Genomic DNA, 25,193 nt, shown 5'->3' on the forward strand with positions numbered 1-25,193 from the left:
CCTCTCCCATTCCCTCATCAATCCCCTCTCTGTCCTCCCTTAATTTAATCCTGGTCTCCTACCATCCCCTTCCTATATCCCCTAACCAGCTCTCTTTCCTCCTCACCCCCTCTCTGTACACACATGATCTTACCCTGATCCTTAACGTCCTCACTCTTTCTCGATAGCGATCCACTTAATCTCACCAAGTACCCCCCAGGGCCGTGCCTCCAATTCCTCAGACCTGGAAGTTGCCATGGGTGGGGGGGAGGGACGTCATGGGGCGTGGCCTCTATGTCCCACAATACTACCTTTGCCCTTTATTTCCTCGGTGTGATTGGCTGCTTAAATAGAAAGGGTGGAGTCCCATGTGTTTAGTTCAGATTTCTGTTTTGTTCCCTTGAAAATGAGGCTGTCCTCTAGGAAAACCTCTTCCGATGAATGAATTGGGTGGGGTTTTAGTTATTTATATTTATCCTCCAGCTTGAACTCCTGATTGGTTCAACGTATATAATATGTGGGTCCCACTCACAGGCAGGTATACTTGTGATTGAACCTCTGATTGGTTCCATGCATATAGAAGACGGGATTTATTAATTCATTAAACATATTTTAATTAGAAGCCTACTGTGTGTCAGGCTCTGTGCTCAGTCACCAGCAAACAAGTGGTAACCAAAGCAAACAAGGCCATTGTTCTGGAGTCAACGATTCATGGGGGAGATGGAGGATAAACAGCCAAGTAAATTAGAGGACTTCGTTATGGACCGAGGACTATGGTGGTAATGGAAGGAGGGAAACGGGACAGAAGAGGGAGGAGCCATTTGAGCTGAGATGTGCAGGATGAGCCAGCCAAGAGCAGATCTGGGGGAAATGAGTCGGTTCAGGCAAAGGTCCTGAGGTGGGAGTGAGGTCTGTGTGTTCCAGGAGCAGGAACAGGAGCACTGTGGTTAGAGTGGTTAGAGTCATGAGGGGAGGACGTGGGGAGTGTAGAAAGCAGATTAGGCAGAGTTTGGACATCTGAGTGGGGGTTTGGATTTGATCCTAAGAGCCACAGGAACCTCCTAGAGCATGTAAATCTGGGAGAGAGGAGATGTGATTTAGGTTGTGGAAAAGCTCTGGTTGCCCTAAGATGAATGAAAAGAGGGAGTTGGTAGGTTCCTCATTTGCCAGGAACCCCAAATGCTTACAAAGAAGAAGCTGGGTCTAGGGGTGAGCAGGGCAGGTGTCAGAGAGGTGCCCGCGTTTCCAATCTTCATAGGAGTGTTCTCTGAGATAAGGCTTGACCATGGTCTGTCGCTGTCCAACTAATTTGGGCCCCTGTCCTGCCCTTGCTCAGCCAACTTTGGTGTAGGTCCAGTCCCTCCTCAGGGAAAGCAAAGTCCTCTCAACTCTTATCCTGGGCTCTTAGAGTCACCAGGGCACACTTCTTCCCCTATCCTATAAAACCCTGTATCTCCAGCTCTACCTTCTTCCTCTGACTCACTTTACCCCAAACTAAAGCTCCCAGAAACAGTGCCTCACTTAGCTGTTGGAACCAGGGGCAAAAGGAATAATGTGCATCCTATTATATATTTTTTTCTTTTTTTTTTAATTTAAATTCAATTAGACAACATATAATACATACTTAGTTTCAGATGTGGTGTTCAATAACATCAGTTGTGTATAACAACCAGTGTTTATCACATCATGTGCCCTCCTTAAAGCCCATCACCAAATTACTTAATCCCCCCACTCACCCCCCCCCCAGCAGCCCTCAGTTTGTTTCCTATAGTTAATAATCTCTCACGGTTTTTCTCTCTCTCTCTCTCTGATCTCTTCTTATTCAGAATTCCCTCCTTTACCTATGATCCTCTGCACCTTTTCTTATATTCTACATATGAGTGAAACCATATGATAATTGTCTTTCTCTGATTGGCTTATTTCACTCAGCATAATACCCTCCAGTTCCTTCCATGTCAGTGTAAATGGTAAGTATTCATCCTTTCTGATGGCTGACTAGTATTCCATTATATATACATATATATATTGTTTGAGCTGAGATGTGCAAGATCTTCTTTACCCATTCATCTGTTGATGGACATCTTGGCTCTTTCCAGTTTGGCTATTGTGGACATTGCTGCTATGAACATTGGGGTGCAGGTGCCCTTCAGATCACTACATCTGTATCTTTGGGGTAAATATCCAGTAGCACAATTGCTGGGTCATAGGGTAGCTCTATTTTTAACTTATTGAGGAACCTCCATATCATTTTCCAGAGTGGCTGTACCAGCTTGCATTCCCACCAACAGTGTAAGAGAGCTCCCCTTTCTGTGCATCCTTGCCAACATTTGTTGTTTCCCATCTTGTTAATTTTAGCCATTCTGACTGGTATAAAGTGCATCTCATTGTGGTTTTGATTTGTCTTTCCCTGACGCCAAGTAATATGGGGCATTTTTTCATGTGCCTGTTGGCCATGTGTAGGTCTTTGGAGAAATGTCTGTTCATGTCTTCTGCCCATTTCTTGACTGGATTGTTTGGTTTGGGGGTGAGTTTGATAAGTTCTTTATAGATTTTGGATACTAGCCCTTTATCCGATATGTCATTTGCAAATACCCTCTAATATTCCATAGGTTGCCTTTTAGTTTGGCTGACTGTTGGCCATGCAAAAGCTTTTTATATTGATGAGGTCACAATAGGTCATTTTTGCTTTTGTTTCTCTTGCCTATGGAGACATATCTACCAAGAAGTCACTGTGGCTGAGGTCAAAGAGGTTGCTGCTTGTGTTCTCCTCTAGGATTTTGATGGATTCGTATCTCACATTTAGGTCTTTCAACCATTTTGAGTCTACTTTTATGTATGATGTGAGGAAATGGTTCATTCTTCTGCATGTGGATGTCCAATTTTCCCAACACCACTTGTTGAAGAGACTTTTTTTCCATTGGATATTATTTCCTGCTTTATTGAAGATAAGTTAACCATACAGTTGAGGGTCCATTTCTGGGTTCTCTATTCTGTTCCATTGATCTATGTGTCTGCTTTTGTGCCAGGTTATGCTGTCTTGATGATTTGTAAAATAGCTTGAGGTTAGGCATTGTGATGCCACCAGCTTTCATTTCTTTTACAACATTCCTCTGGCTATTTGAGGTCTTTTCTGGTTCTATACAAACTTTAGGATTATTTGTTCCAGCTCTGTGAAAAGCGTTGATGGCATTTTGATATGGATTGCATTGAATGTGTAGATTGCTCTGGGTAGCATAGACAATTTAACAATATTTGTTCTTCCAACCTATGAGCATGGAATGTTTTTCCATTTCTTTATGTCTTCCTTAATTTCTTACATAATTTTTTTAAAGATTTTATGTATTTGGGACACCCCAGCGGTTGAGCATCTGCCTTTGGCTCAGGCCATGATCCTGGAGTTCTGGGATAGAGTCCTGCATCCGAGCTCCCTCCCAGGAGCCTGCTTCTTCCTCTGCCTATCTCTGCCTCTCTCTGTATCTCTCATGAATAAATAAACAAAATCCTTAAAATAAAAATTAGAATATCCAAACCTGACACTGATAAAACAAGTTATTGACATGCCATACAGCTTACAGCTAATTCAGATTAAGTTTTCACAGTACTCGAAGCACCAGAATATTTAAGATCCAACTCAGCAGCAGATTAACTTTTCCGTGGGTAAAAATTTTAAATCTTAAGACACTGGGGCACCCGGTGGCTCAGTCAGTTAAGCGTCTGACTTCAGCTCAGGTCATGATCTCAGACCTGGGATGGAGTCTCGGATTGGGCTCCATGCTCAGAGGGGAGTTTGCTTGTCCCTCTACCCCTCCTCCCACTCATGCACACACATTCTCTCTCAAATAAATAAAATATTTTTAAAAATAATCTTAAGACATCTTTAATTTTTCATATCTCCATTTCAGTATAAAACTAGGATATCGGAATGCCTGGGTGGCTCAGCAATTGGGCGGCTGCCTTAGGCTGAAGTCATGATCCTGGGATCCGGGATCCAGTCCCACATCAGGCTCCTGCGAGGAGCCTACTTCTCCCTCTACCTGTGTTTCTGCCTCTCTCTCTCTCTCTCTCTCTCTCTCTGTCTCTCATGAATAAATAAATAAATCTTTTTTTAAAAAAAAACTAGGATATCTATAATCTATTTAATTTGTATTAAGTGATTACATAATTACATTACAAAAGTGATGAGCACTTTTCCTATATTAATTGGTACTCTCATCTAGTGATTAATACATTTACAATTTTTCTACTTTTCCTTTTTGTTTATATTCAAATTTGGCACATCTTGTTCATATCTCTTGCTGTTCAACATATTTTCTTTTTTTATTTATTTTTTATTGGTGTTCAATTTGCCAACATATAGATTAACACCCAGTGCTCATCCCATCAAGTGCCCCCCTCAGTGCCTATCACCCAGTCACCCCCACTCCCCGCCCACCTCCCTTTCCACCACCCCTTGTTCATTTCCCAGAGTTAGGAGCCTCTCATGTTCTGTCTCCCTTTCTGATATTTCCCACTCATCTTTTCTCCTTTCCCCTTTATTCCCTTTCACTATATTTTATATTCCCCAAATGAATGAGACCATATAATGTTTGTCCTTCTCCGATTGACTTATTTCACTCAGCATAAGACCCTCCAGTTCCATCCACATTGAAGCAAATGGTGGGTATTTGTCATTTCTAATGGCTGAGGAATATTCCATTGTATACATAGACCACAGTTTCTTTATCCATCATCTTTCGATGGACACCGAGACTCCTTCCACAGTGTGGCTATTGTGGACATTGCTGCTGTAAACATCGGGGTGCAGGTATCCCGGTGTTTCACTCCATCTGTATCTTTGGGGTAAATCCCCAGCAGTGCAATTGCTGGGTCGTAGGGCAGATCTATTTTTAACTCTTTGAGGAACCTCCACACAGTTTTCCAGAGTGGCTGCACCAGTTCACATTCGCACCGACAGTGCAAGAGGCTTCCCCTTTATCCACATCCTCTCCAACATTTGTGGTTTCCTGCCTTGTTAATTTTTCCCATTCTCACTGGGGTGAGGTGGTATCTCATTGTGGTTTTGATTTGTATTTCCCTGATGGCAAGTGATGCGGAGCATTTTCTCATGTGCGTGTTGGCCATGTCTATGTCTTCCTCTATGAGATTTCTGTTCATGCCTTTTGCCCATTTCATGATGGGATTGTTTGTTTCTTTGCTGTTGAGTTTAAGAAGTTCTTTATAGATCTTGGATATTAGCCCTTTATCTGATACGTCATTTGCAAATACCTTCTCCCATTCTGTAGGTTGTCTTTTAGTTTTGTTGACTGTTTCTTTTGCTGTGCAGAAGCTTCTTATCTTGATGAAGTCCCACTAGTTCATTTTTGCTTTTGTTTCTCTTGCCTTCATGGATGTATCTTGCAAGAAGTTACTGTGGCCAAGTTCAAAAAGGGTTTAGATGTGTTCTCCTCTAGGATTTTGATGGAATCTTGTCTCACATTAAGATCTTTCATCCATTTTGAGTTTATCTTTGTGTCTGGTGTAAGAGAATGGTCTAGTTTCATTCTTCTGCATGTGGATGTCCAATTTTCCCAGCACCATTTATTGAAGAGACTGTCTTTTTTCCAGTGGATAGTCTTTCCTCCTTTGTTGAATATTAGTTGACCATAAAGTTGAGGGTCCACTTCTGGATTCTCTATTCTGTTCCATTGATCTATGTGTCTGTTTTTGTGCCAGTACCACACTGTCTTGATGACCACAGCTTTGTAGTACAACCTGAAATCTGGCATTGTGATGCCACCAGCTATGGTTTTCTTTTTTAATATTTCCCTGGCTATTCAGAGTCCTTTCTGATTCCACACAAATCTTAAGATGATTTGTTCCAACTCTCTGAAGAAAGTCCATGGTATTTTGATAGGGATTGCATTAAACCTGTAAATTGTCCTGGGTAACATTGACATTTTTCACAATATTAATTCTTCCAATCCATGAGCATGGAATATTTTTCCATCTCTTTGTGTCTTCCTCAATTTCTTTCAGAAGTGTTCTGTAGTTTTTAGGTTATAGATCCTTTACCTCTTTGGTTAGGTTTATTCCTAGGTATCTTATGCTTTTGGATGCAATGGTAAATGGGACTGACTCCTTTTTTTTTTTTTTTATTTTTATTTATTTATGATAGTCACACACAGAGAGAGAGAGAGAGAGAGGCAGAGACACAGGCAGAGGGAGAAGCAGGCTCCATGCACCGGGAGCCTGACGTGGGACTCGATCCCGGGTCTCCAGGATCGCGCCCTGGGCCAAAGGCAGGCGCCAAACTGCTGCGCCACCCAGGGATACAGGGACTGACTCCTTAATTTGTCTTTCTTCAGTCTCATTGTTAGTGTATAGAAATGCCACTGACTTCTGGGCATTGATTTTGTATCCTGCCACACTGCCAAATTGCTATATGAGTTCTAGCAATCTTGGGGTGGAGTCTTTTGGGCTTTCTATGTAGAGTATCATGTTGTCTGCAAAGAGGGAGAGTTTGACTTCTTCTTTGCCAATTTGAATGCCTTTTATTTCTTTTTGTTGCCTGATTGCTGAGGCTAGGACTAGAAGAAATGGACGCATTTCTGGAAAACCGCAAAGTACCAAAACTGGAACAAGAAGAAATAGAAAACCTGAACAGGTCAATAACCAGGGAGGAAATTGAAGCAGTCATCAAAAACCTCCCAAGACACAAAAGTCCAGGGCCAGATGGCTTCCCTGGGGAATTCTATCAAACATTTAAAGAAGAAACCGTACCTATTCTACTAAAGCTGTTCAGAAGGATAGAAAGAGATGGAATACTTCCAAACTCATTCTATGAGGCCAGCATCACCTTAATTCCAAAACCAGACAAAGACCCCACAAAAAAGGAGAATTATAGACCAATTTCCCTGATGAACATGGATGCAAAAATTCTCAGCAGGATACTAGCTAATAGGATCCAACAATACATTAAGAAGATTATTCACCATGACCAAGTGGGATTTATCCCCAGGATGCAAGGCTGGTTCAACACTCATAAAACAATCAATGTGATTGATTATATCAGCAAGAGAAAAAAACAAGAACCATATGATCCTCTCAACAGATGCAGAGAAAGCATTTGACAAAATACAGCATCCATTCCTGATCAAAACTCTTCAGAGTGTAGGGATAGAGGGAACATTCCTCAGCATCTTAAAAGCCATCTACAAAAAGCCCACAGCAAATATCATTCTCAATGGGGAAACACTGGGAGCCTTTCCCCTAAGATCAGGAACAAGACAGGGATGTCCACTCTCACCACTGCTGTTCAACATATTTTCTTTTTTTTTTTTTTGTTCTTTTTTTTTTTTGTTCAACATATTTTCAAAGTAACTTTCATTTATTATAAGCAAAGGGCTCAGCCTTTTATTAAGTATAGAGCTTTATATACAGACATGTTTTTTAAATTATGGAGCCTTACTAACTTTTCTACTTGTTCAGTAAATATTTCCATATAGGTAAATAGCATAAATACTTGTAATCTATTTGCACCAAGATGCTCTTGATTTCAGCATAATGTATTTTGTCATGTGATCTCATATCTTTTAACAAACACTTTTAATTTTTGTACAGTGGCTTGATTTTATTTGATCTTGATGGTCACTGGGTATCCATAAATATTTTTAATGTGGTTTTTAGCATATACATAAGTGTATATTCTTTTGTACAATTCTTTTAAAAGGCTATTATATATATATGCACTGAAGCAGCATTTTTGCATATTAAATTAAGAGTATGAGATGAGCAGGATACATATTTAGCAGAATCATGTTTTGGGAAGATAATGATTCGTACATCTTGTATATATTTGCTTCATTATCATACCCTGTTTTGCACTTAACTTTCATGTCTGCTGGGCCTCCCCTGGTCTGTGAGGGTTTCTCACTTGTTTTTAATGACCTCACTATTGAGGTTAGATATTTAAGGATAATGTCCTTCAATTTGTGTTTGTCTAATATTTTTTCTCAGACTGAGATTATGGGCTTTGGGGAAGAACATCCAGACATGAAATGCTCTTTCATCACATCTTATGAGGGAGTACATGATATCCAGATGACTTGTCATGGATAACATTAACCTTGATCCCCCAGCCACAGTAGTGTTTGCCACTGTAAAGTTACTTTGTATTTCTCCCTCTCCATATTTGATTCTTTGGAAGCAATCACTGTACACAGCCTACACACAAACAGGTCAGGGAGATATTAAGCTCTACCTCCTGGAGAGGGAAATAGATAAACAGAAATTATTTGGAATTCTCCAAATAGGAGATTTGTCTATTCACCAGCATTAATTTATTTACTCCATCATATACTTATACAAATGTGGATTCATGGATATTTATTACATAATTTGGTTATAATCCAGTATTACATTATTTATTTTGTTTTTCACATCGATTCAGCTTTGGCCTTTGGGAACTCTTCCAGGTTGGCTTGGTGTCCCTTTCATAGGTCCCCATCCTTTTGCTTTTTAATCACTTCCTTACTTTCTGATGCTGCAAAATACCCGAGGCTCATTTTGCATTTTCCCTGACTTCACTCTAGAGTCAGCCATTTCTCCAAGGATCCCTGGTCCCTGTTGTTGGAGAATGGTTTTTAAAAACAAAGAGCTAAACTCTTAGAGTGTGGTATGTGTGGGAAGATTTTAAACTATGTAATAAATTTCTTTACCATATCTACAACTACTCAGATTTTTTTTCCTGTTTGATAAATTGTGAATTTCTAGGAATTGGTCACTTTTATCTAAATTTTTATACTTCTTGGCATAACATTGCTAATAACATTAAATGATTATCATCATTTTAAGCTTTGTAAGGATCTGTAATGATACTCTCTTTTCTGCTCCTGATAATGGTTTTTGAACCCTCTCTCATTTTTAAAAAAGGTTTTATTTATTTATTTTAGAGAGAGAGTGCAAGCGTGAATGGGGAGAGGGGTCAAAGGGAGAGGGAGAGAGAGAACACCAAGTAGACTCCAAGCTGAGCCCAACACAGGGTTCAATCTCACCACCACAAGATCATGACCCGAGCTGAAACCAAGATTCGGAAGTTTAATCAACTAAGCCATCCAGGTGCCCCAGACCCTCTCTCATTTTTAAGATCAGTCTTGCCAAGGTGTTTTCAATTCTGTTAACTGTTTCTAAGAACCAATGTTTGGCTTTCTTGAATCTCTTTGTACATGTATTTCCTATTTCATTTCTTCAATTATTTTGATTTTTCCCCTCTCTACCACTTTTTGCATCAATTGGCTATTTTAAAGACTATTTCCAAAATTACTTCTTGATTTTCAGCCTTCCTTTCTAATGTATGCATTCACAACTGTATGCATAACTCCAAACAAGGCTTTAGTTCTACCCACAATTTTTGGTTTCTAGGTATACTTTCTTGAAGTGTAACATATATCCATAAAAGTACACAGAACCTAACTATACTGTTATGACTTTTCACTAGTAACACACTCTTGTAACCACCACTCACAGAAACAGAAATTTCCAATATTTTAAAAGTCTGTTCCTATCCCATCAATCATCATAGATTTGGCTCTTTCAGATTTTCATATAAAAGGAATCATAATGTATCTTTAAAAGTTTGTTCCTCCTCTTTGCTGTATAGTATTTCCTTACATATCATAATCTATCTATTCTTTACATTGTTGATGTTTGTGTTGTTTCCACTTTGGAACTACTGTGGATGATGCAGTATAAGCATTGGACAATTATATTATATATATTATATTATATATGTAATATATTGCACCATAAATGGGTTTTGGTGCACCTATATATACATTATATTACATATATATTATATGTATATTACATATTACGCATAGTGTCTGTCCCATTGATCAGCTTCCCTAGCCATGCACACATACCTACCCCACTGTCTTACAACTGTAGCTTTATAGTAAGGGTTATTAGTTGGTAAAGTAACAAGGGAATTACTGAATCATGTGGTATATATGTGTTCAATTTTTTAAAGATTTTTTTTTAATTTTTTTTTAATTTTTATTTATTTATGATAGTCACAGAGAGAGAGAGAGAGAGGCAGAGACATAGGCAGAGGGAGAAGCAGGCTCCATGCACCGGGAGCCTGATGTGGGATTCGATCCCAGGTCTCCAGGATTGCGCCCTGGGCCAAAGGCAAGCGCCAAAGCACTGCGCCACCCAGGGATCCCTAAAGATTTTATTTATTTATTCATGAGAGATAGAGAGAGAAGACATAACTAGAGGGAGAAGCAGGCTCCCTGCAGGGGACTTGATAGTTGGACCTGGGATCAGGCCCTGAGCCAAAAGCAGATGCTCAACCACTGAGCCTTACCCAGGTGTCCCTATATGTCCAGTGTTAATACATATTGACAGTTTTCCATTGATTAATTGATTAATTGTCCATTGACAGTTTTCCAATGATTATTTCCATTTACATTTTCACCAGCAGTGAATAAAATTTAGAATTGCTCTACATCATTGCTAGAACTTGATTTTGCCAGTCTAATTTTAGCCACTCTAGTGAGTGTGTAATGACATTGTTTTTATTGCATTTTAAAATTAATATGCAGTGAAACTTTTATTAGTGCACAGCTCAGTGACTTCTTGCATAGATAGATACATTTGTGTAACTGCCATCACAATCAGGGGGTAGAACAGTTTCATCACCCCAAAACATCTCCTTCATGCTCTTCCTTTATAGTGAGACCCCCACACACACCCTACCCCCTGGCTACCACTCATCTGTCACTTAAGTTTTGTCTTTATGACAGTCCTATATCCATGGACTCAAACAGTATGTAACTTTTGAGACTGTCTTCTTTTGTTTTGTTTTTGAGCACTTTGCTGTCCTTTATTAGCATCCCTGCAGAGCACCCCTTGCTAGGGTGGGGGTGCAGTACCCAGAGCACCCAGGGTGGCAGACCGACACAGCCCCCACCCTATTTGTGGGGGGACAGGCTGCTCTGGCAGCAGAACTCCTGCTGGCATTTTGGGTCTCAGCTATGGAGTGCTTTGCGGACTGGCTTGTTTTCACTTAGCATAATACCTCTGAGGTTCACCCAAGTTGATGCATGTATGAATAGTTCATTCCTTTTTTAAAAAGATTTTATTTATTTATTTGAAGGAGAGAGAGCATGAGCAAGGGTAAGAGCAGAGGGAGAGGGAAGAGCAGATTCCTGTTGAGCAGGGAGCCCAATGTGGGGCTTGATTCCGGGACCCCAGGATCATGACCTGAGCTGAAGGTATATACTTAACCGACTGAGCCACCCAGGTGCCCCTGTTCATTCTTTCTCTCTCTCTCTCTCTTTTTTTTTTTTTTTTTTTAGATTTTATTTAAAACTATACCCAACATGGGACTCAAACTTACAACCGCAAGATCAAGAGTTATGTGCTCTACCAACTGAGCCAGCCAGGCTCCCCTATATTTTCTTTTTTTTTTTTCTTTTTAAAGATTTTATTTATTTATTTATTTATTTATTTATTTATTTATTTATTTGAGACAGAGAGAGAGAGAGAGAGAGGCAGAAACACAGGCAGAGGGAGAAGCAGGCTCCATGCAGGAAGCCTGATGTGGGACTCGATCCCGGGTCTCCAGGATCACACCCTGGGCTGAAGGCAGGCACTAAACCGCTGAGTCACCAGGGCTGCCCTCCCCTATATTTTCTATTGTCTATCAGCTATTACTCTTCTGCCCATTTTGTAAGTATGTTGTCTACCTTTTGGGGTTATGTATGTATGTATGTATTGATATAATTCACATAACATAAAACCATTTTGAAGTAGATAATTTGGTGGATTTTAGTCTATTCACAAGGTTGTGCAGCCATCAGCACTGCCTAATTCCAGAACATTTTCATCACCCCAAAAAGGAACATCATATCTATAAGTAGTTACTCCCATTTCTGCCCCTACCCCCACCACTGCCCCAGCAAATGTTAAATCTACTTTCTGTCTCTATGGATTTGTCTGTTCTGGATATTTCATGTCAATGGAATCATGCAGTATGTGGCCTTGTATGTCTCACTTCTTTCACTTAGCATGTTTTCAAGGTTCATTCTATATCAGTACTTCATTCCTTTTTATGGTTGAGTAATATTCCACCATATGGATAATACCACACTTTGTTCATCCATTAATGGGTTCATAAACATTTGGCTTGTTTTCACTTTTTGGCTATTATTAATAATACTGACATGAATGTTTGTTTTCATTTCTCCTGAGTATATACCTAGGATTGCAAGTGCTTGTTCATCTGATAACTCTATGTTTAACTTTTTAAGGAACTGCCAAACTGCTTCTCCAGGGCAGTATATTAAGCATATCTTTTTATTTTGATGCTCCGATGTCCGATGTCCGGGGCCTTGCTGGCCCTGGAAAGACTTCTAGAGCTAGCTAATTCCTGGAGACAGCAAATGACTGGGAGCAGGCCTTTCATATGCAAACCAACCAATCCAGAGCCTACCTCAAACCACCTCCTTTAGTGGGCTCTCACAGGGCTCTTAATAGTCCAGACCATTATCTCTACACTCGACACCCCAGGGCCAGGCATCAGATGACTAGAGATAGCCTCTATCTCCAGACCCCACTGAAATGATTCAAACAAGTCAGTCTTTAGCTTGCTTACCCTGCTTGACCATGTCTTTCCTACCAAAACCACAAGAAAGCTTTTTGCCCATGTTTTTCCCTCACTTCCTCTGTCTCCTGGTTGACCTTGGCACTTCTGTTGCCCTGCATGATGTGACATGCCCCCTCCTCTTAGGAATTCTAGGTAATGATCTATCTTTTCTCTTTAAAAAATATTTTATTTATTTATTCAGGAGAGACACAGAGAGAAGCAGAGACATAGGCAGAGGGAGAAGCAGGCTCCTTGTGGGAAGCCTGATACGCTCAACCTCTGAGCCACCCAGGCACCCCAATGGTCTATCTTTTCAATGGCAGTCATCTCCTGATCTGTTGGCCTCACCATTCCTGAATGATAATAAGGCCTACATTTTAAAAGAAGCACCAGCACCATTTCACATTTCCACTAGCAATGAATACGGGACCTAATTTCTCCACATCCTTACCTATACTTGTTATTTTCCTTTTTAAAAATGGATTATTATAGCCATCCTAGTGACTACGAAGTGACATCTCATTGTGGTTCTGATTTGCATTTCTCCAATGACTGACGATGTTGAACATCTTTTCCTGTGCTTATTGGCCATTTGTACATCTTCTTTGGAGAAATGTTTATCAAAATCCTTTGCTCATTCAAAAACTTGGGTTAGGGATCCCTGGGTGGCGCAGCGGTTTGGCGCCTGCCTTTGGCCCAGGGCGCGATCCTGGAGACCCGGGATCGAATCCCACATCAGGCTCCCGGTGCATGGAGCCTGCTTCTCCCTCCGCCTGTGTTTCTGCCTCTCTCTCTCTCTCTGTGACTATCATAAATAAATAAAAAATTTAAAAAAAATTAAAAAAAAAAAAAAACAAAAACAAAAACTTGGGTTATTTGTCTAACTGTTAAATATCTTTTTTTAAAAAAAAAAAAAGTAAGGTCTATGCCCAATGTGGGGCTTGAACTCAGGAGCCTGAGATCAAGACTCACACACTCCACTGACTGAGCCAGTGAGATGCCCAAATATCTTTTTGTTTTTAAGGTATAGATATTCTACATGTTTTTTAGGTATACATCATTTGCCATTAGCACAAGTATATTTTCCTATGCTGTGACTTTCCCTTTTTTTTAAACCAGAGAAATGTTCATTTATTTCTATTGTAAATTTTTTAATTTTTTTTACATATCTTTTAATTGGAATTCAATTTGCCAACATATAGCAGAACACTCAGTGCTCATCCCATCAAGTGCCCCCCTCAGTGCCCGTCACCCAGTCACCCCCAACCCCCCACCCACCTCCCTTCTCACCACCCCTTGTTCATTTCCCAGAGTTAGGAGTCTCTCATGTTCTGTCTCCCTTTCTGGTATTTCCCACTCATCTTTCCTCCTTTCCCCTTTATTCCCTTTCACTATTTTTTATATTCCCCAAATGAATGAGAACATACACTGTTTGTCCTTCTCCGACTGACTTATTTCACTCAGCATAAGACCCTCCAGTTCCATCCACGTTGAAGCAAATGGTGGGTATTTGTCGTTTCTAATTGCTGAGTAATATTCCATTGTATACATAAACCACATCTTCTTTATCCATCATCTTTCGATGGACACCGAGGCTCCTTCCACAGTTTGGCTATTGTGGCCATTGCTGCTAGAAACATCGGGGTGCAGGTGTCCCGACGTTTCACTGCATCTGTATCTTTGGGGTAAATCCCCAGCAGTGCAATTGCTGGGTCGTAGGGCAGGTCTATTTTTAACGCTTTGAGGAACCGCCACACAGTTTTCCAGAGTGGCTGCACCAGTTCACTTTCCCACCGACAGTGCAAGAGGGTTCCCCTTTCTCCACATCCTCTCCAACATTTGTGGTTTCCTGCCTTGTTAATTTTCCCCATTCTCACTGGGGTGAGGTGGTATCTCATTGTGGTTTTTATTTGTATTTCCCTGATGGCAAGTGATGCAGAGCATTTTCTCATGTGCATGTTGGCCATGTCCATGTCCTGAAGACTAATTCTCTTCACATGCCAGCTGCAAGTGGTAGGTACCCAGGTTACCCACACTTTTGCCTGACTTGGCTCCAAATTGGAGGTTCTTATGGCCTCTTCCCCCTTAGGACCTCTACACATAAAATTATACAACATTCATGAAATATATTAAAGAAGACTTGAATGCAAGGAAGGATTAGACCATGTTCATGGATTGAAGACCATATTGTAAAGATGTCATCTCTCCTGATTGATCTATAGAACCTTTTTTTTTTTTTTTTTTTTTTTTTTTTTGGTGGACGTTGTTAAGCTAATTCTAAAATGTATATGGAAATCCAAAGGCCTAAGAAGAGCTAAGGCTATCTTGAGGAAGAAAAACAAAGTTGGAATACTTACAGTAACAGATAACCAGTCTTACTAGAATTTTATAGTAATTAAGACATTGTGGTATTGGTGTAAGGATAGACATGTTGGCTAATGCAATAGAGTCTAGAAACAGACCCACATGTATGCGGTCATTTGTTTTATGGTAAAAGTGGCACTGCAGTTTAGTAAGTAGAGGATGTAATTTTCAATAAATGGTGCAGAGTAAATTTCATATCCGTATGGAAATAATTTAATCTAGACCCAACCTGGTGCTATATACAGAAATAAATTCCAGAATCATCACAGACCCAAATGTTGAATGTAAAACAGTTGAACTTTTAGAAAATAGTGTTGAAGACAGTTTCATGGGTTTAGACAAAGCACAGATATACTCTTTTTAAAAAGATTTTATTTATTTATTCATAAGAGACACAGAAAGAGAGGCAGAGATATAGGCAGAGGGAGAAGCAGGCTCCCTGTGGGGAGCCTGTTGCAGGACTCAATCCCAGGACCCCAGGATCACAACCTGAGCTGCATGTAGATGCTCAACCACTAAGCCACCCAGGTGCTTCAAGCACAGATATCCTAAATAGGACACAAAACTAGATATGAGGAAAAAGTTGATAAATTACATTAAAATTTATCAACTACATTAAATGAATAGCTTCTGTTCTTCTCAAAATGCTGTTAAGAGAGTAAAAAAGGAAAGTCAGGGCAGCCCAAGTGGCTCAGTGATTTAGAGCCACCTTCAGTGCAGGGCATGATCCTGGAGATGCAGGACTGAGTCCCACATCGGACTCCCTGCATGGAGCCTGCTTCTCCTTCTGTCTGTGTCTCTGTCTCTCTCTCTGTCTCTCATGAATAAATAAATAAAATCTTTAAAAAAAGGGAAAGTCCGTGTCTTTGGCCCATTTCATGGTTGGATTGTTTGTTTCTTTGCTGTTGAATTTAATAGAACATGAGAGACTCCTAACTCTGGGAAACGAACAAGGGGTGGTGGAAAGGGAGGTGGGCGGGGTATGGGGGTGACTGGGTGACGGCCAGTGAGGGGTCACTTGATGGGATGAGCACTGGGTGTTATGCTATATGTTGGCAAATTGAACTCCAATTTAAAAAATATGTAAAAAATTTTTTAAAAAGGGGAAAGTCACAGCATAGGAAAATAATCTCACAGAGGAAGACATAAACATGGCCAACAAGCACATGAGAAAATGCTCTGCATCACTTTTGCCATCAGGGAAATACGAATCAAAACCACAATGAGATACCACCTCACCCCAGTGAGAATGGGGAAAATTAACAAGGCAGGAAACCACAAATGTTGGAGAGGATGTGGAGAAAGTGGAACCCTCTTGCACTGTCGGTGGGAAAGTGAACTGGTACAGCCACTCTGGAAAACTGTGTGGCGGTTCCAGACAGTGTCAGAATTAAACTGTAGGACCTCCAGCTACTGCCATAATTGCTTGCTGTCAGAAAAATCCCTACACATTTGCTGATCAGAAGTGTCAGAAGTGGAGTGTTCTGTGCAAGTAGTAAAGGAGGCAAACAGAAGGAAATACTGGGTTTTTCCTTACACAGATGTTAATTTGCTTTTTTCACTTTCATTTTCCCATGAGTATACAGAGTTTTGCAAGAGCTACATGATGTGTGGTACATGGCAACAGACTGAATGCACAGGATATGAGAATCCAATTATATTTTATTCAGCCAGATATTAAATACATTTGCAAAAATGTAAAACGTGCCACTCTGCTCACAAATGTTTCAGAAAATATAGTTATTTTCATGACAACACGTGAAGGTTTTTTATTGTTATTTTTAAATTAACAAATATTGAACCTTTTCAGCTTTAATTCCAAAATAGAAAATACCAATAGTTACAACTCACATAAACGAAAGCTTTTGGGGGGTTCTCAAAAAACTTAAGAGTGAAAGGGGTCCTGAAACCAAAGGGTTTCAGAACTAAGGTTTTAGAGTCAGCCCCAGGAGTGCATTAGTTGGTCATGCTCCCCTGGCCGGCAGTAATGGCTAACCTGTGCATCCTCACCTGCCACCAGTGCCTCACCCTGGAGATCAGAAGAACTGCAGGGCATCACTTCTTGTAGTCCTACTATCCACTCATTGGGCTGTACCTTTTCTTCAGAGGTCTGAGCATCAGCCATGCAGCTCCCCCTTCTCTAAGTCCTGTAACACCACCTCATCGTTTTGTTCTCCCAGGTCTAGGAGTGGGAGTGGAGTTACCTTAGCCTTTACCTTTTGCTCTTACAGGATTCCAGTCCCTGTGTGGTCAATCCTGTTTTAAATCCACTCTGTTGGAAATACCTATAGTGTCTGTTGTCCTGACTGAACTCTGATTGATATTCCTGCTATACTAAATATCCTCTCCTCACATGCCTCTGAGAGGGCCCTGTAGCCCTACAAGAAAGGACTCCAAATACGTGGAGGTAGCAAAGACCATCACAATGCCAATCACCAGAAACAGAGGTCCAAATGCTTCTGCCCACTGCATCTTGGTATCAGAGCTGCCAAGGAAAATACAACACAGTCAAGCACTGGATGAGACACTTGTATTCACATAAATAGATAGCACAGGATCAACTCAATAGTGGATGTCTGGGCAGTGGGTACAATTGGCCTTTATGTCTCCTTCACAGAATCTGAAATACTAAAAGCTGAGTTGTGCCTGAGGGCACAGGCACTTAAGCAGAACAAAAGAATACATGATGAGCCTAAAACAGGGAAAGATATTTGCATACAAGGTGATAAACCCTGCACAGGCTGTGTGGGCTTTTTATCTCTTGATCAGAAAGCGGTCCAGGCTCAAGGCCCATTCTTAAGTGGCAAGCGGAGGTTGAAAGTCTATGCACATGAGACTGCTTTTCCTAACACATTCCCTGAAGACTTCCCTGACTCTCAGTGTGTCCATTACTGCTGTTCTTGATGCTTCTGGGTCTGTGCCTGTGCTTAAATACAGTTGTGTCTCTTCCAACTCACATTGGAATCTATATTTGTAGACTTCCCTGTGTCATCTCCTACCCACTTACAAGTCTCTACAAATTGGCTCCTCATAACCTCTACTCCCCTAAAACAACCAGCTACGGGAACTATCAGCTAAAACCCAGTGGTATTAGCATCCACTGAGTTCTTCCTTGAGTCAGTAATTACTATGGTCTTTGAAATATCTGCTAGTCTTCTAACGATGCATAACAAATTCCCTCAAACTTAGTTATTAACTCACAGTTCTATAGATTAGAATGTCTAGGTTCTCTAGCATGCTCAGAATCTCACAAAGGTAAAATCAAGGTGTTGGCCAGGCTGTGTTCTCATTTGGAGCTAGGATCCTCTTCAGAACAAATATGGTTACGACAGAATTCAGATTCTTGATATTATAGATATAAAATAGGCCCCATTTCCTTGCTGGATATTAACTGGGAGCCGCTTCAGCTAGGGGCTGCCTGCATTTCTTGCCATGTGGCCTCCTCCATCTTTAAGCTAGCAATGGAGAGTCTCCCTTGACTGCCCTCCATCCTATGCCTTGAATCATTTTTGCCAGCAAGACCTAGACCCTTTTAAGAACTCACCGGATTAGGGTTGTCCCAGGGAAGATATTTTTCCTGTCTTAGAGTTAATTGAGAGGGGAGCTTAATTACATGTACCAAATCCCTCTACAGCAGCACATAGATTAGTACTTGAATGAATAACAGGGAAAAGATGTGTGTACACTAGGGAGCAGGATTCTTGGGACCATCTTAGAATTCTGCTTACCACAATGGTGATTTCCCATTTCCATCATTTCATCCACACTTAAAGTAGATGGCATTCTACTTTAAGAAAGACCGTCCTCTTTTTTACCTTCTCTCTATTTCGGTCAGTATGGACTAAAGAATTCTTTTCTAGGGATCCCTGGGTGGCGCAGAGGTTTGGCGCCTGCCTTTAGCCCAGGGCGCGATCCTGGAGACCCGGGATCGAATCCCACGTCGGGCTCCCGGTCCATGGAGCCTGCTTCTCCCTCTGCCTATGTCTCTGCCTCTCTCTCTCTCTCTCTCTCTCTCTCTCTCTCTGTGAGTATCATAAATAAATAAAAATTTTAAAAAATTAAAAAAAGAATTCTTTTCTAATTCAATATATTTTATAATCTATTATTGACATTATTCCTTTTCCTTTCCTTCTGATTGTAGATCTCTTCGTTTTTTTTTTTAAGATTTTATTTATTTATTCATGAGAGACAGAGAGAGAGAGAGAGAGAGGCAGAGACACAGGCAGAGGGAGAAGCAGGCTCCATGCAGAAACCCGATGTGGGACCAGATCCCAGGACTCCAAGATCACGCCCTGGGCTGAAGGCAGGTGCCAAACTGCTGAGCCACCCAGGGATCCCCAGATTTTGTTTTTGTTTTTGTTTTTTACTGGACTTGGCTATTTCCTCTCTCCCACCCTTCTCAAGAGGCCACTCTGGTACTGCCCTCCTGTGAGGTCTGCAGATAGGGGTGTGAAGCAAGGAGGAACCAGGATCAGATTTTACTGGCTACCAGCCAATCCCTATCAGGGCAGGTGGAATCAATGTCCTGCTAGAGGATGGAACCTGGCTTCAAGCTCAGAGTCCTGGTTGCTTCAAGCTCAGAGTCCTGGAAGACAGGAGAACCGTGGGACCACGCCCTCTTATGCAGACAGCCAATCAGAACTTGAGGTGCTGGTTTCTCCATTGTGAAGAAATGGCCTTTAACTGTTGGGAGTCTTGGGATGCTAGAGTCCTGGGTTAGAACAAGGGGAGGTATAGTGGGTTTAGTTCTCTGTTTTCAAGACACTTGGGATCTGTCTTTGGGTGGAAAGATCATGCCCCCAAAACAAGCTCCAGACGCAGCGGCCCCACCCGCTGCAGGGGCTCCACCCGCGGCAGGGGCCCCACCCGCGGCAGAGGCCCCACCCGCGGCAGGGGCCCCACCCGCTGCAGAGGACTCTAAGAAGCCACCAGAGATAACACAGACACCTGAAGAACTGGCATTTTATGCCCCGAATTACATATATTTGACCATCCTGGCCGTAATTACTTTCCCTCCCCTGGGATTACTAGCTGTATTCTTCAGTTACAAGGTAAAACAATGCCTGTGCCGGGGCCCATCCTGCCCTCTACCAGCCGCTTGCGCTTGCTTCCGTCCTGGGAAGGGACGGGTAGGGGTTTCCCCTCAGTGACCATTGGTCTCCAGCCCTTCCCCAAGGGGTCACAAAGCTAGTCTCAGAAGTCCACATCTAAAGCTCCTATCCCTACAGACCACGCAGGCCAACAAGAACAGCCAATGGGAAGATGCTTACATCAACTCAGGCCGAACTGGTTGGCTGGATGTATTCTCCATACTCGTCGGTTTAGCCATCATTTATGTCTATGCCCTATTTATGTGAAGGCCAGCAAGTAGTCCATGGGTCCACCCCAAACAGCATCCAGCCACCAAAACACTAACCAGCCCAATCAGCTACCATGCAAGAAACCAACAGCTAAGACATCTTCTAGCCAAGAAACCTATCAGCCAAGGAACCCAACATCCAAGCAACCCACTAGCCCTGGGACATCATACCACTTCATCTTCTTGGCCTCCAGAGCCATCTTCATCTACCGTGGGGGTCCTCATTTTCATGCCCTGGATGTGCTTAGCTCCTTGATACTGGGTTGCTCTTTCAGAAAAATATTTACTTAAACCAATAAAAATAAAGGGAATGTTCCAGCTTCTCCACCTGATCTTAGCCAAAAGGCCAAGAAGCGATGTTGTTCCAGCTTCTCATGTGTGTGCATATGTATTCTGTTTCTGAGTCAGTGTCTGTGTTTTGCTGGGGCTACATGTTTCCTATCTCACCTTTTCTAGTAAAACAGTAATCTCCAGCTTTTGAGATCCCAAAGTCAAACTGTTAAGGGAAGAATGGAAAGACTCCAAGAAATAAACAATAGATTTGGTGGAAGAGCTGATGAAGACCACCTCTCTCCCAGTCCTGAAAGGTAAATGGTCCCCTATTCATGGAATGGGGGAAGTAAAGAAAGAGAGATTAGATGTAAGTATATCCCTAAGGAGGTCCCTAAGGCCTATGTCTCAGGAAGGGGTGAGGTGTCAAAGATCTCAGAGACCACTTGTATGACCTCTTCACAAATAAGTCCTACAGAGGTTCCAAGATCACAAAAAAAATATGCTGCATGGTGTGGAGGTCTAGGAATAAGTAGCCTTAGACAGCCAAGTAGGATAGCCTATATCCCAGCTTGGTGAAAAGGAGGTGGGGTCTATAGGAATGCCAAGTGCCAGGGTGGGAGTGACTATCAGAGGGAAGCCAGGGTACCACAAGAGCCAGAATGAAGGAAAACAGAAATTTAGGCTGACACCATGGACAAAAAACACCCAGGGGTTCCTACTGGTACCTTAACTTCATTAATAAATGCAAATTTAGACCCAAAACTGCTAGACTTTGCAGAATTAAGTTTCCATAGTCAAGAAGAATGGGGATTATCAATAAAAAGGAGGTTGAGTAGCTGTGGAAAAGACTGCTAGCTCTACCAAAGCTCATCTTTTCTTCCTGCCATGACTTAGCCACATGTCCTAGGTTCTCCTGTGTGGCCAGGAGACTGTCTTTAGCTCTATGGAATGTGATCAGAAGTGATGTGCGCCATGAACCACCCTGGCCTTTAAATTATGCCTCATGGGTACTCTCTTCCATACTCTTCCTCCCTTAGCTGACACACATGATGATTTGAAGGCCACATGTCATAGAAAGGAAGAACTCCCATCAACCTTTGTCTCTGAACAACTCTAGGAACAATTGCTGTTTCTCCAACTGCATTTCATTGTTCATTGGAAAATATGTGTTGTGCCATCGTGTGTCTGGTTTATCTATTTTATAATGCAATCCACTCAAACCAGTGAAGATGCAGGAAAATAGAGTTACATTTCTCAAACATCTGAAGTTGTTCCTTGAATTTCACACGCAGCAGACAGACCCATCTTGTTGGGTGGTTTATAGGAAAATAATGAGTGAAGGAAACAACAAAGGTCTTAGTCCAGAGTTAACCTTAATCTTAGCTATCATGATGCTGTGTTTCTCTATTCCATGATCCTGGGTATGTGTGTGGATTACATCTGTTTATGGGACAATGCTTCATGTTATGCGTGTATCTGGAGAGGGGATTATGCTTAGTTGTCTGCTGTTAGTGGGTCTAGAGGGTCAGTCATCTCTATCCCTCCCCAGACTAGCCCAGAAAGCTGGGCTTGTCACATTCAGCTGCAAAGCCATGTGGAGTCAGGATAGCCCATGTCAACATGAACATCCAGGTCCAAAAAGGTCACATTGTGCTACAAAACTTAGAAAGCCAGCCATTTTTCTCCATTTCAGTTATTTGACTCCCCCTAACCTATATTCCACTCTCAGGCATTCATATGGTTTTTACCACCTTGTGAATACAAAACAAAACAAAATTTATAGTTTTGTATCTTGAAACATCATCAGTGGAATTACTATAATGAAACATGCAGATTTAACAACTTTACTGACTCCTCTCTCCCACTACTTCCCAGTGAATGAGATCACAATTCTGAACTCAATTTACAGGTTTCCATTTCATTATGCCTGTATAAGTATGTTCTATTACTGGGCCATGATGTTGATTACATACTCTTGCTGAACTAATACTTGAACTCAGCAGCCAAGCAACCCATCTGCCGGAAATCCTTCAGATTTTTCTTCCTTTTCTTTTTCCTCTCCTTCCTCTTCCTCCACCTTCTCCTCCTTCACATTCTGACTCTCCTGTCCCTTCTCCTGCTTGTCCTCATCTTCCTCTACTGTTTGTTTCATTTGCTCAGTTACCTAAGTGGCCCTTTAGTAATTATTCCCAATTCTCCAGAAGAATTCTGTCACTGCCTTCGACAGAATTTCCCCCTGGTCAAGTAAGCCGGGTAACTTTTCAATTCTTTTTTTCCCTTGGATCTTGAAACCTGTTTATTTATTTCCTTGGAATTTTTTATTTACACAACGTTCACATAAATACATTCTCATAGAGAATCAAGTATGCAAATGCAAAGTATGGAAGAGCTCACCTCATGGCTGGCGAAGGTATCACTTTCCCCTCTCAAAGGTAATTGCTGTTGATATTTTGTTGTAACTCTTTCTAGTTACCTTTCTATGAATTTTCATGTGCATCTTGTCCACACACATTGACATCACGCTCTTCTTCTGCTCTCCACTGGGTCTTGGTGATCTTTTCCTATTAGTACTGAAGATCATCAACACCGACTGCCCTGTATTCCACTTATGAATAATCTCCCTCTGTCCTGTTTAGGTCCAAAGGGTACATTCCCATGTTCTCAGACCTGCCTTTCCTCCTTCAACAATAGCTCATGGGTCTCCAGCACCTGGCATGAACCTGTGGGCCCTTTTGTTTCCTGGGAGGATAAAGATATCCTGAGCAGGACAAGAGGGAGAGTATCAATAGAATAAACAGCTGCAGGAGAGCAGATTATGTTCCATACCATGAACTGGTTTTGCAAATTTTCTTTCTGACATCTGAAAACTTAAAAAACTTTACGACACTCAGACATGACATTATCATATCCTATGACTGTGATTCTTAACCTCTTACAGTCTTCAATTCTGATGACCCATTTACTGCATCACCTTTGTAACAATACTTAAAATGATGTCTTTATATTCTGGAAGAAAGACATACTTTTGGGGCACCTGGGTGGCTCAGTAGTTGAACATCTGCTTTTAGCTCAGGTCATGATCCCCAGGTCCTGGGATCGAGTCCTGCATCGGCTCCCTGCAGGGAACCTGCTTCTCTTTGCTTATGTTTCTGCCTCTTTCTGTGTGAATAAATAAAATCTCTAAAAATAAAGAAAGCAAGATGTACTTTTGAATTTTCTTTGTTAAATTGGAAGGAGATTACTAGCATGAAATCCATAAATGGGGGATTAAAAAGAGAAAAATACTTCCCCCACTCAAGAAATATTCCCCAATAACCCATGATAGAGTAGATTTCTTATTTAAATGAAGAGTTTGAGAATCTGAGTCTAACTTAAATCAAGAATACACTGGATCTCCAATTTTTAAAAATTATTTATTGACTGGCATAAGAGTGTAGGACTCTTATGTGTATACCAATGAACTTCCACAAACTTTCACAAAATACACACCTATGTAACCTGCTCCTGAAACAAGGCAGAGTAGAAGACCCCTGTGTCCTCTTTCAATCACTTCCCCACAAAAGATGACCCCTACCCTAACCTTCTCTATCTTTTTTTTTTTTCTTCTCTCTATTTTTAAAATAACTGCCTGGTAGGCTACATCAGAAATCTCTATCCCAAATTTACTATCGGGACTTTTCTGTTGATGAATATTTAGATTATTCCTATCTTTCAGCTGCCACAAACAATTCCGCAAAGAACATCCATGAGCATGCTTTTCTGTTCATATGAGCAAGTATATCTCCAGGACAGAGTCCAAGAAGTGAGATTGCAGGGTTGAAGCATAAAGGACTTTGGATGCTTTGATGGCTAACACTATGATGACTTCTGCATCGAATCACACTCCCAGCCCCAATGTTTGAAAGAATCATTCTTTGCTTTCTTTTTGGTACATGATATCATCAATCCCATAAATTTCTGTCAATTTGATGAGTGAGAAGTGATAGCTTCTTATTGCTTTACATTGAATTTCTCTGATAGGTTGTGAATTTGAGCATTGCTATGGACTAAGTTTTGTCCCTCCAAAACTCATATTTTAAAAAAAGATTTTATTTATTTGTTCATAAGAGACACACATAAAGGGAGGCAGAGACACAGGCAGAGGGAGGAGAAGCAGGCTTCATGCAAGGAGCCCAATGCAGGACTTGATCCTGGGAATCCAGGATCATTCCCTGAGCCAAAGGCAGAGGCTCAACCACTGAGCCACCCAGGCATATCCATCTTAAAATTCCAGTGACAGTTTATAAAACTAGAAAAAACACTCCTAAAATTTGTGTGGAATCACAAAAGACTCCAAATAGCCAGAGCAATCTTGAGGAAGAAGAACAAAGCTGGAGGTATCACACTTCGTGATTCCAAACTAAACCAAAAATCTAAAGTAATCGAAGTAATATGGAACTGGGATAAAAATAGACATATACACCAATACAACAGAATGGAGAGCCCAGAAATAAACCCCAGCATTTGTGATCAACTAATATTTCACAAAAGAGCCATGAATACTCAATAGGGAAAGCATAGTCCCTTCAATAAATAGTACTGGGAAAACTA

General features: G+C 41.2%; 2 protein-coding genes across 3 annotated transcripts in view; one reads left to right on the top strand and one right to left on the bottom strand.

Annotated features, from left to right (window-relative positions):
• Positions 1-25,193, bottom strand: part of ATP4A (ATPase H+/K+ transporting subunit alpha) — a 118,935-nt gene that overhangs the window by 45,556 nt on the left and 48,186 nt on the right. The gene's annotated exons all lie outside the window — the stretch shown is intronic.
• Positions 19,765-20,328, top strand: PMIS2 (PMIS2 transmembrane protein). Its single transcript, XM_072730910.1, has 2 exons — positions 19,765-20,036; positions 20,169-20,328. The coding sequence occupies exons 1-2, from the start codon at positions 19,765-19,767 to the stop codon at positions 20,326-20,328; spliced, it is 432 nt and encodes a 143-aa protein (XP_072587011.1).

The sequence above is a fragment of the Vulpes vulpes genome, chromosome 1 (genome assembly GCF_048418805.1).
Source record: "Vulpes vulpes isolate BD-2025 chromosome 1, VulVul3, whole genome shotgun sequence".
Taxonomy (NCBI): Eukaryota; Metazoa; Chordata; class Mammalia; order Carnivora; family Canidae; genus Vulpes; species Vulpes vulpes.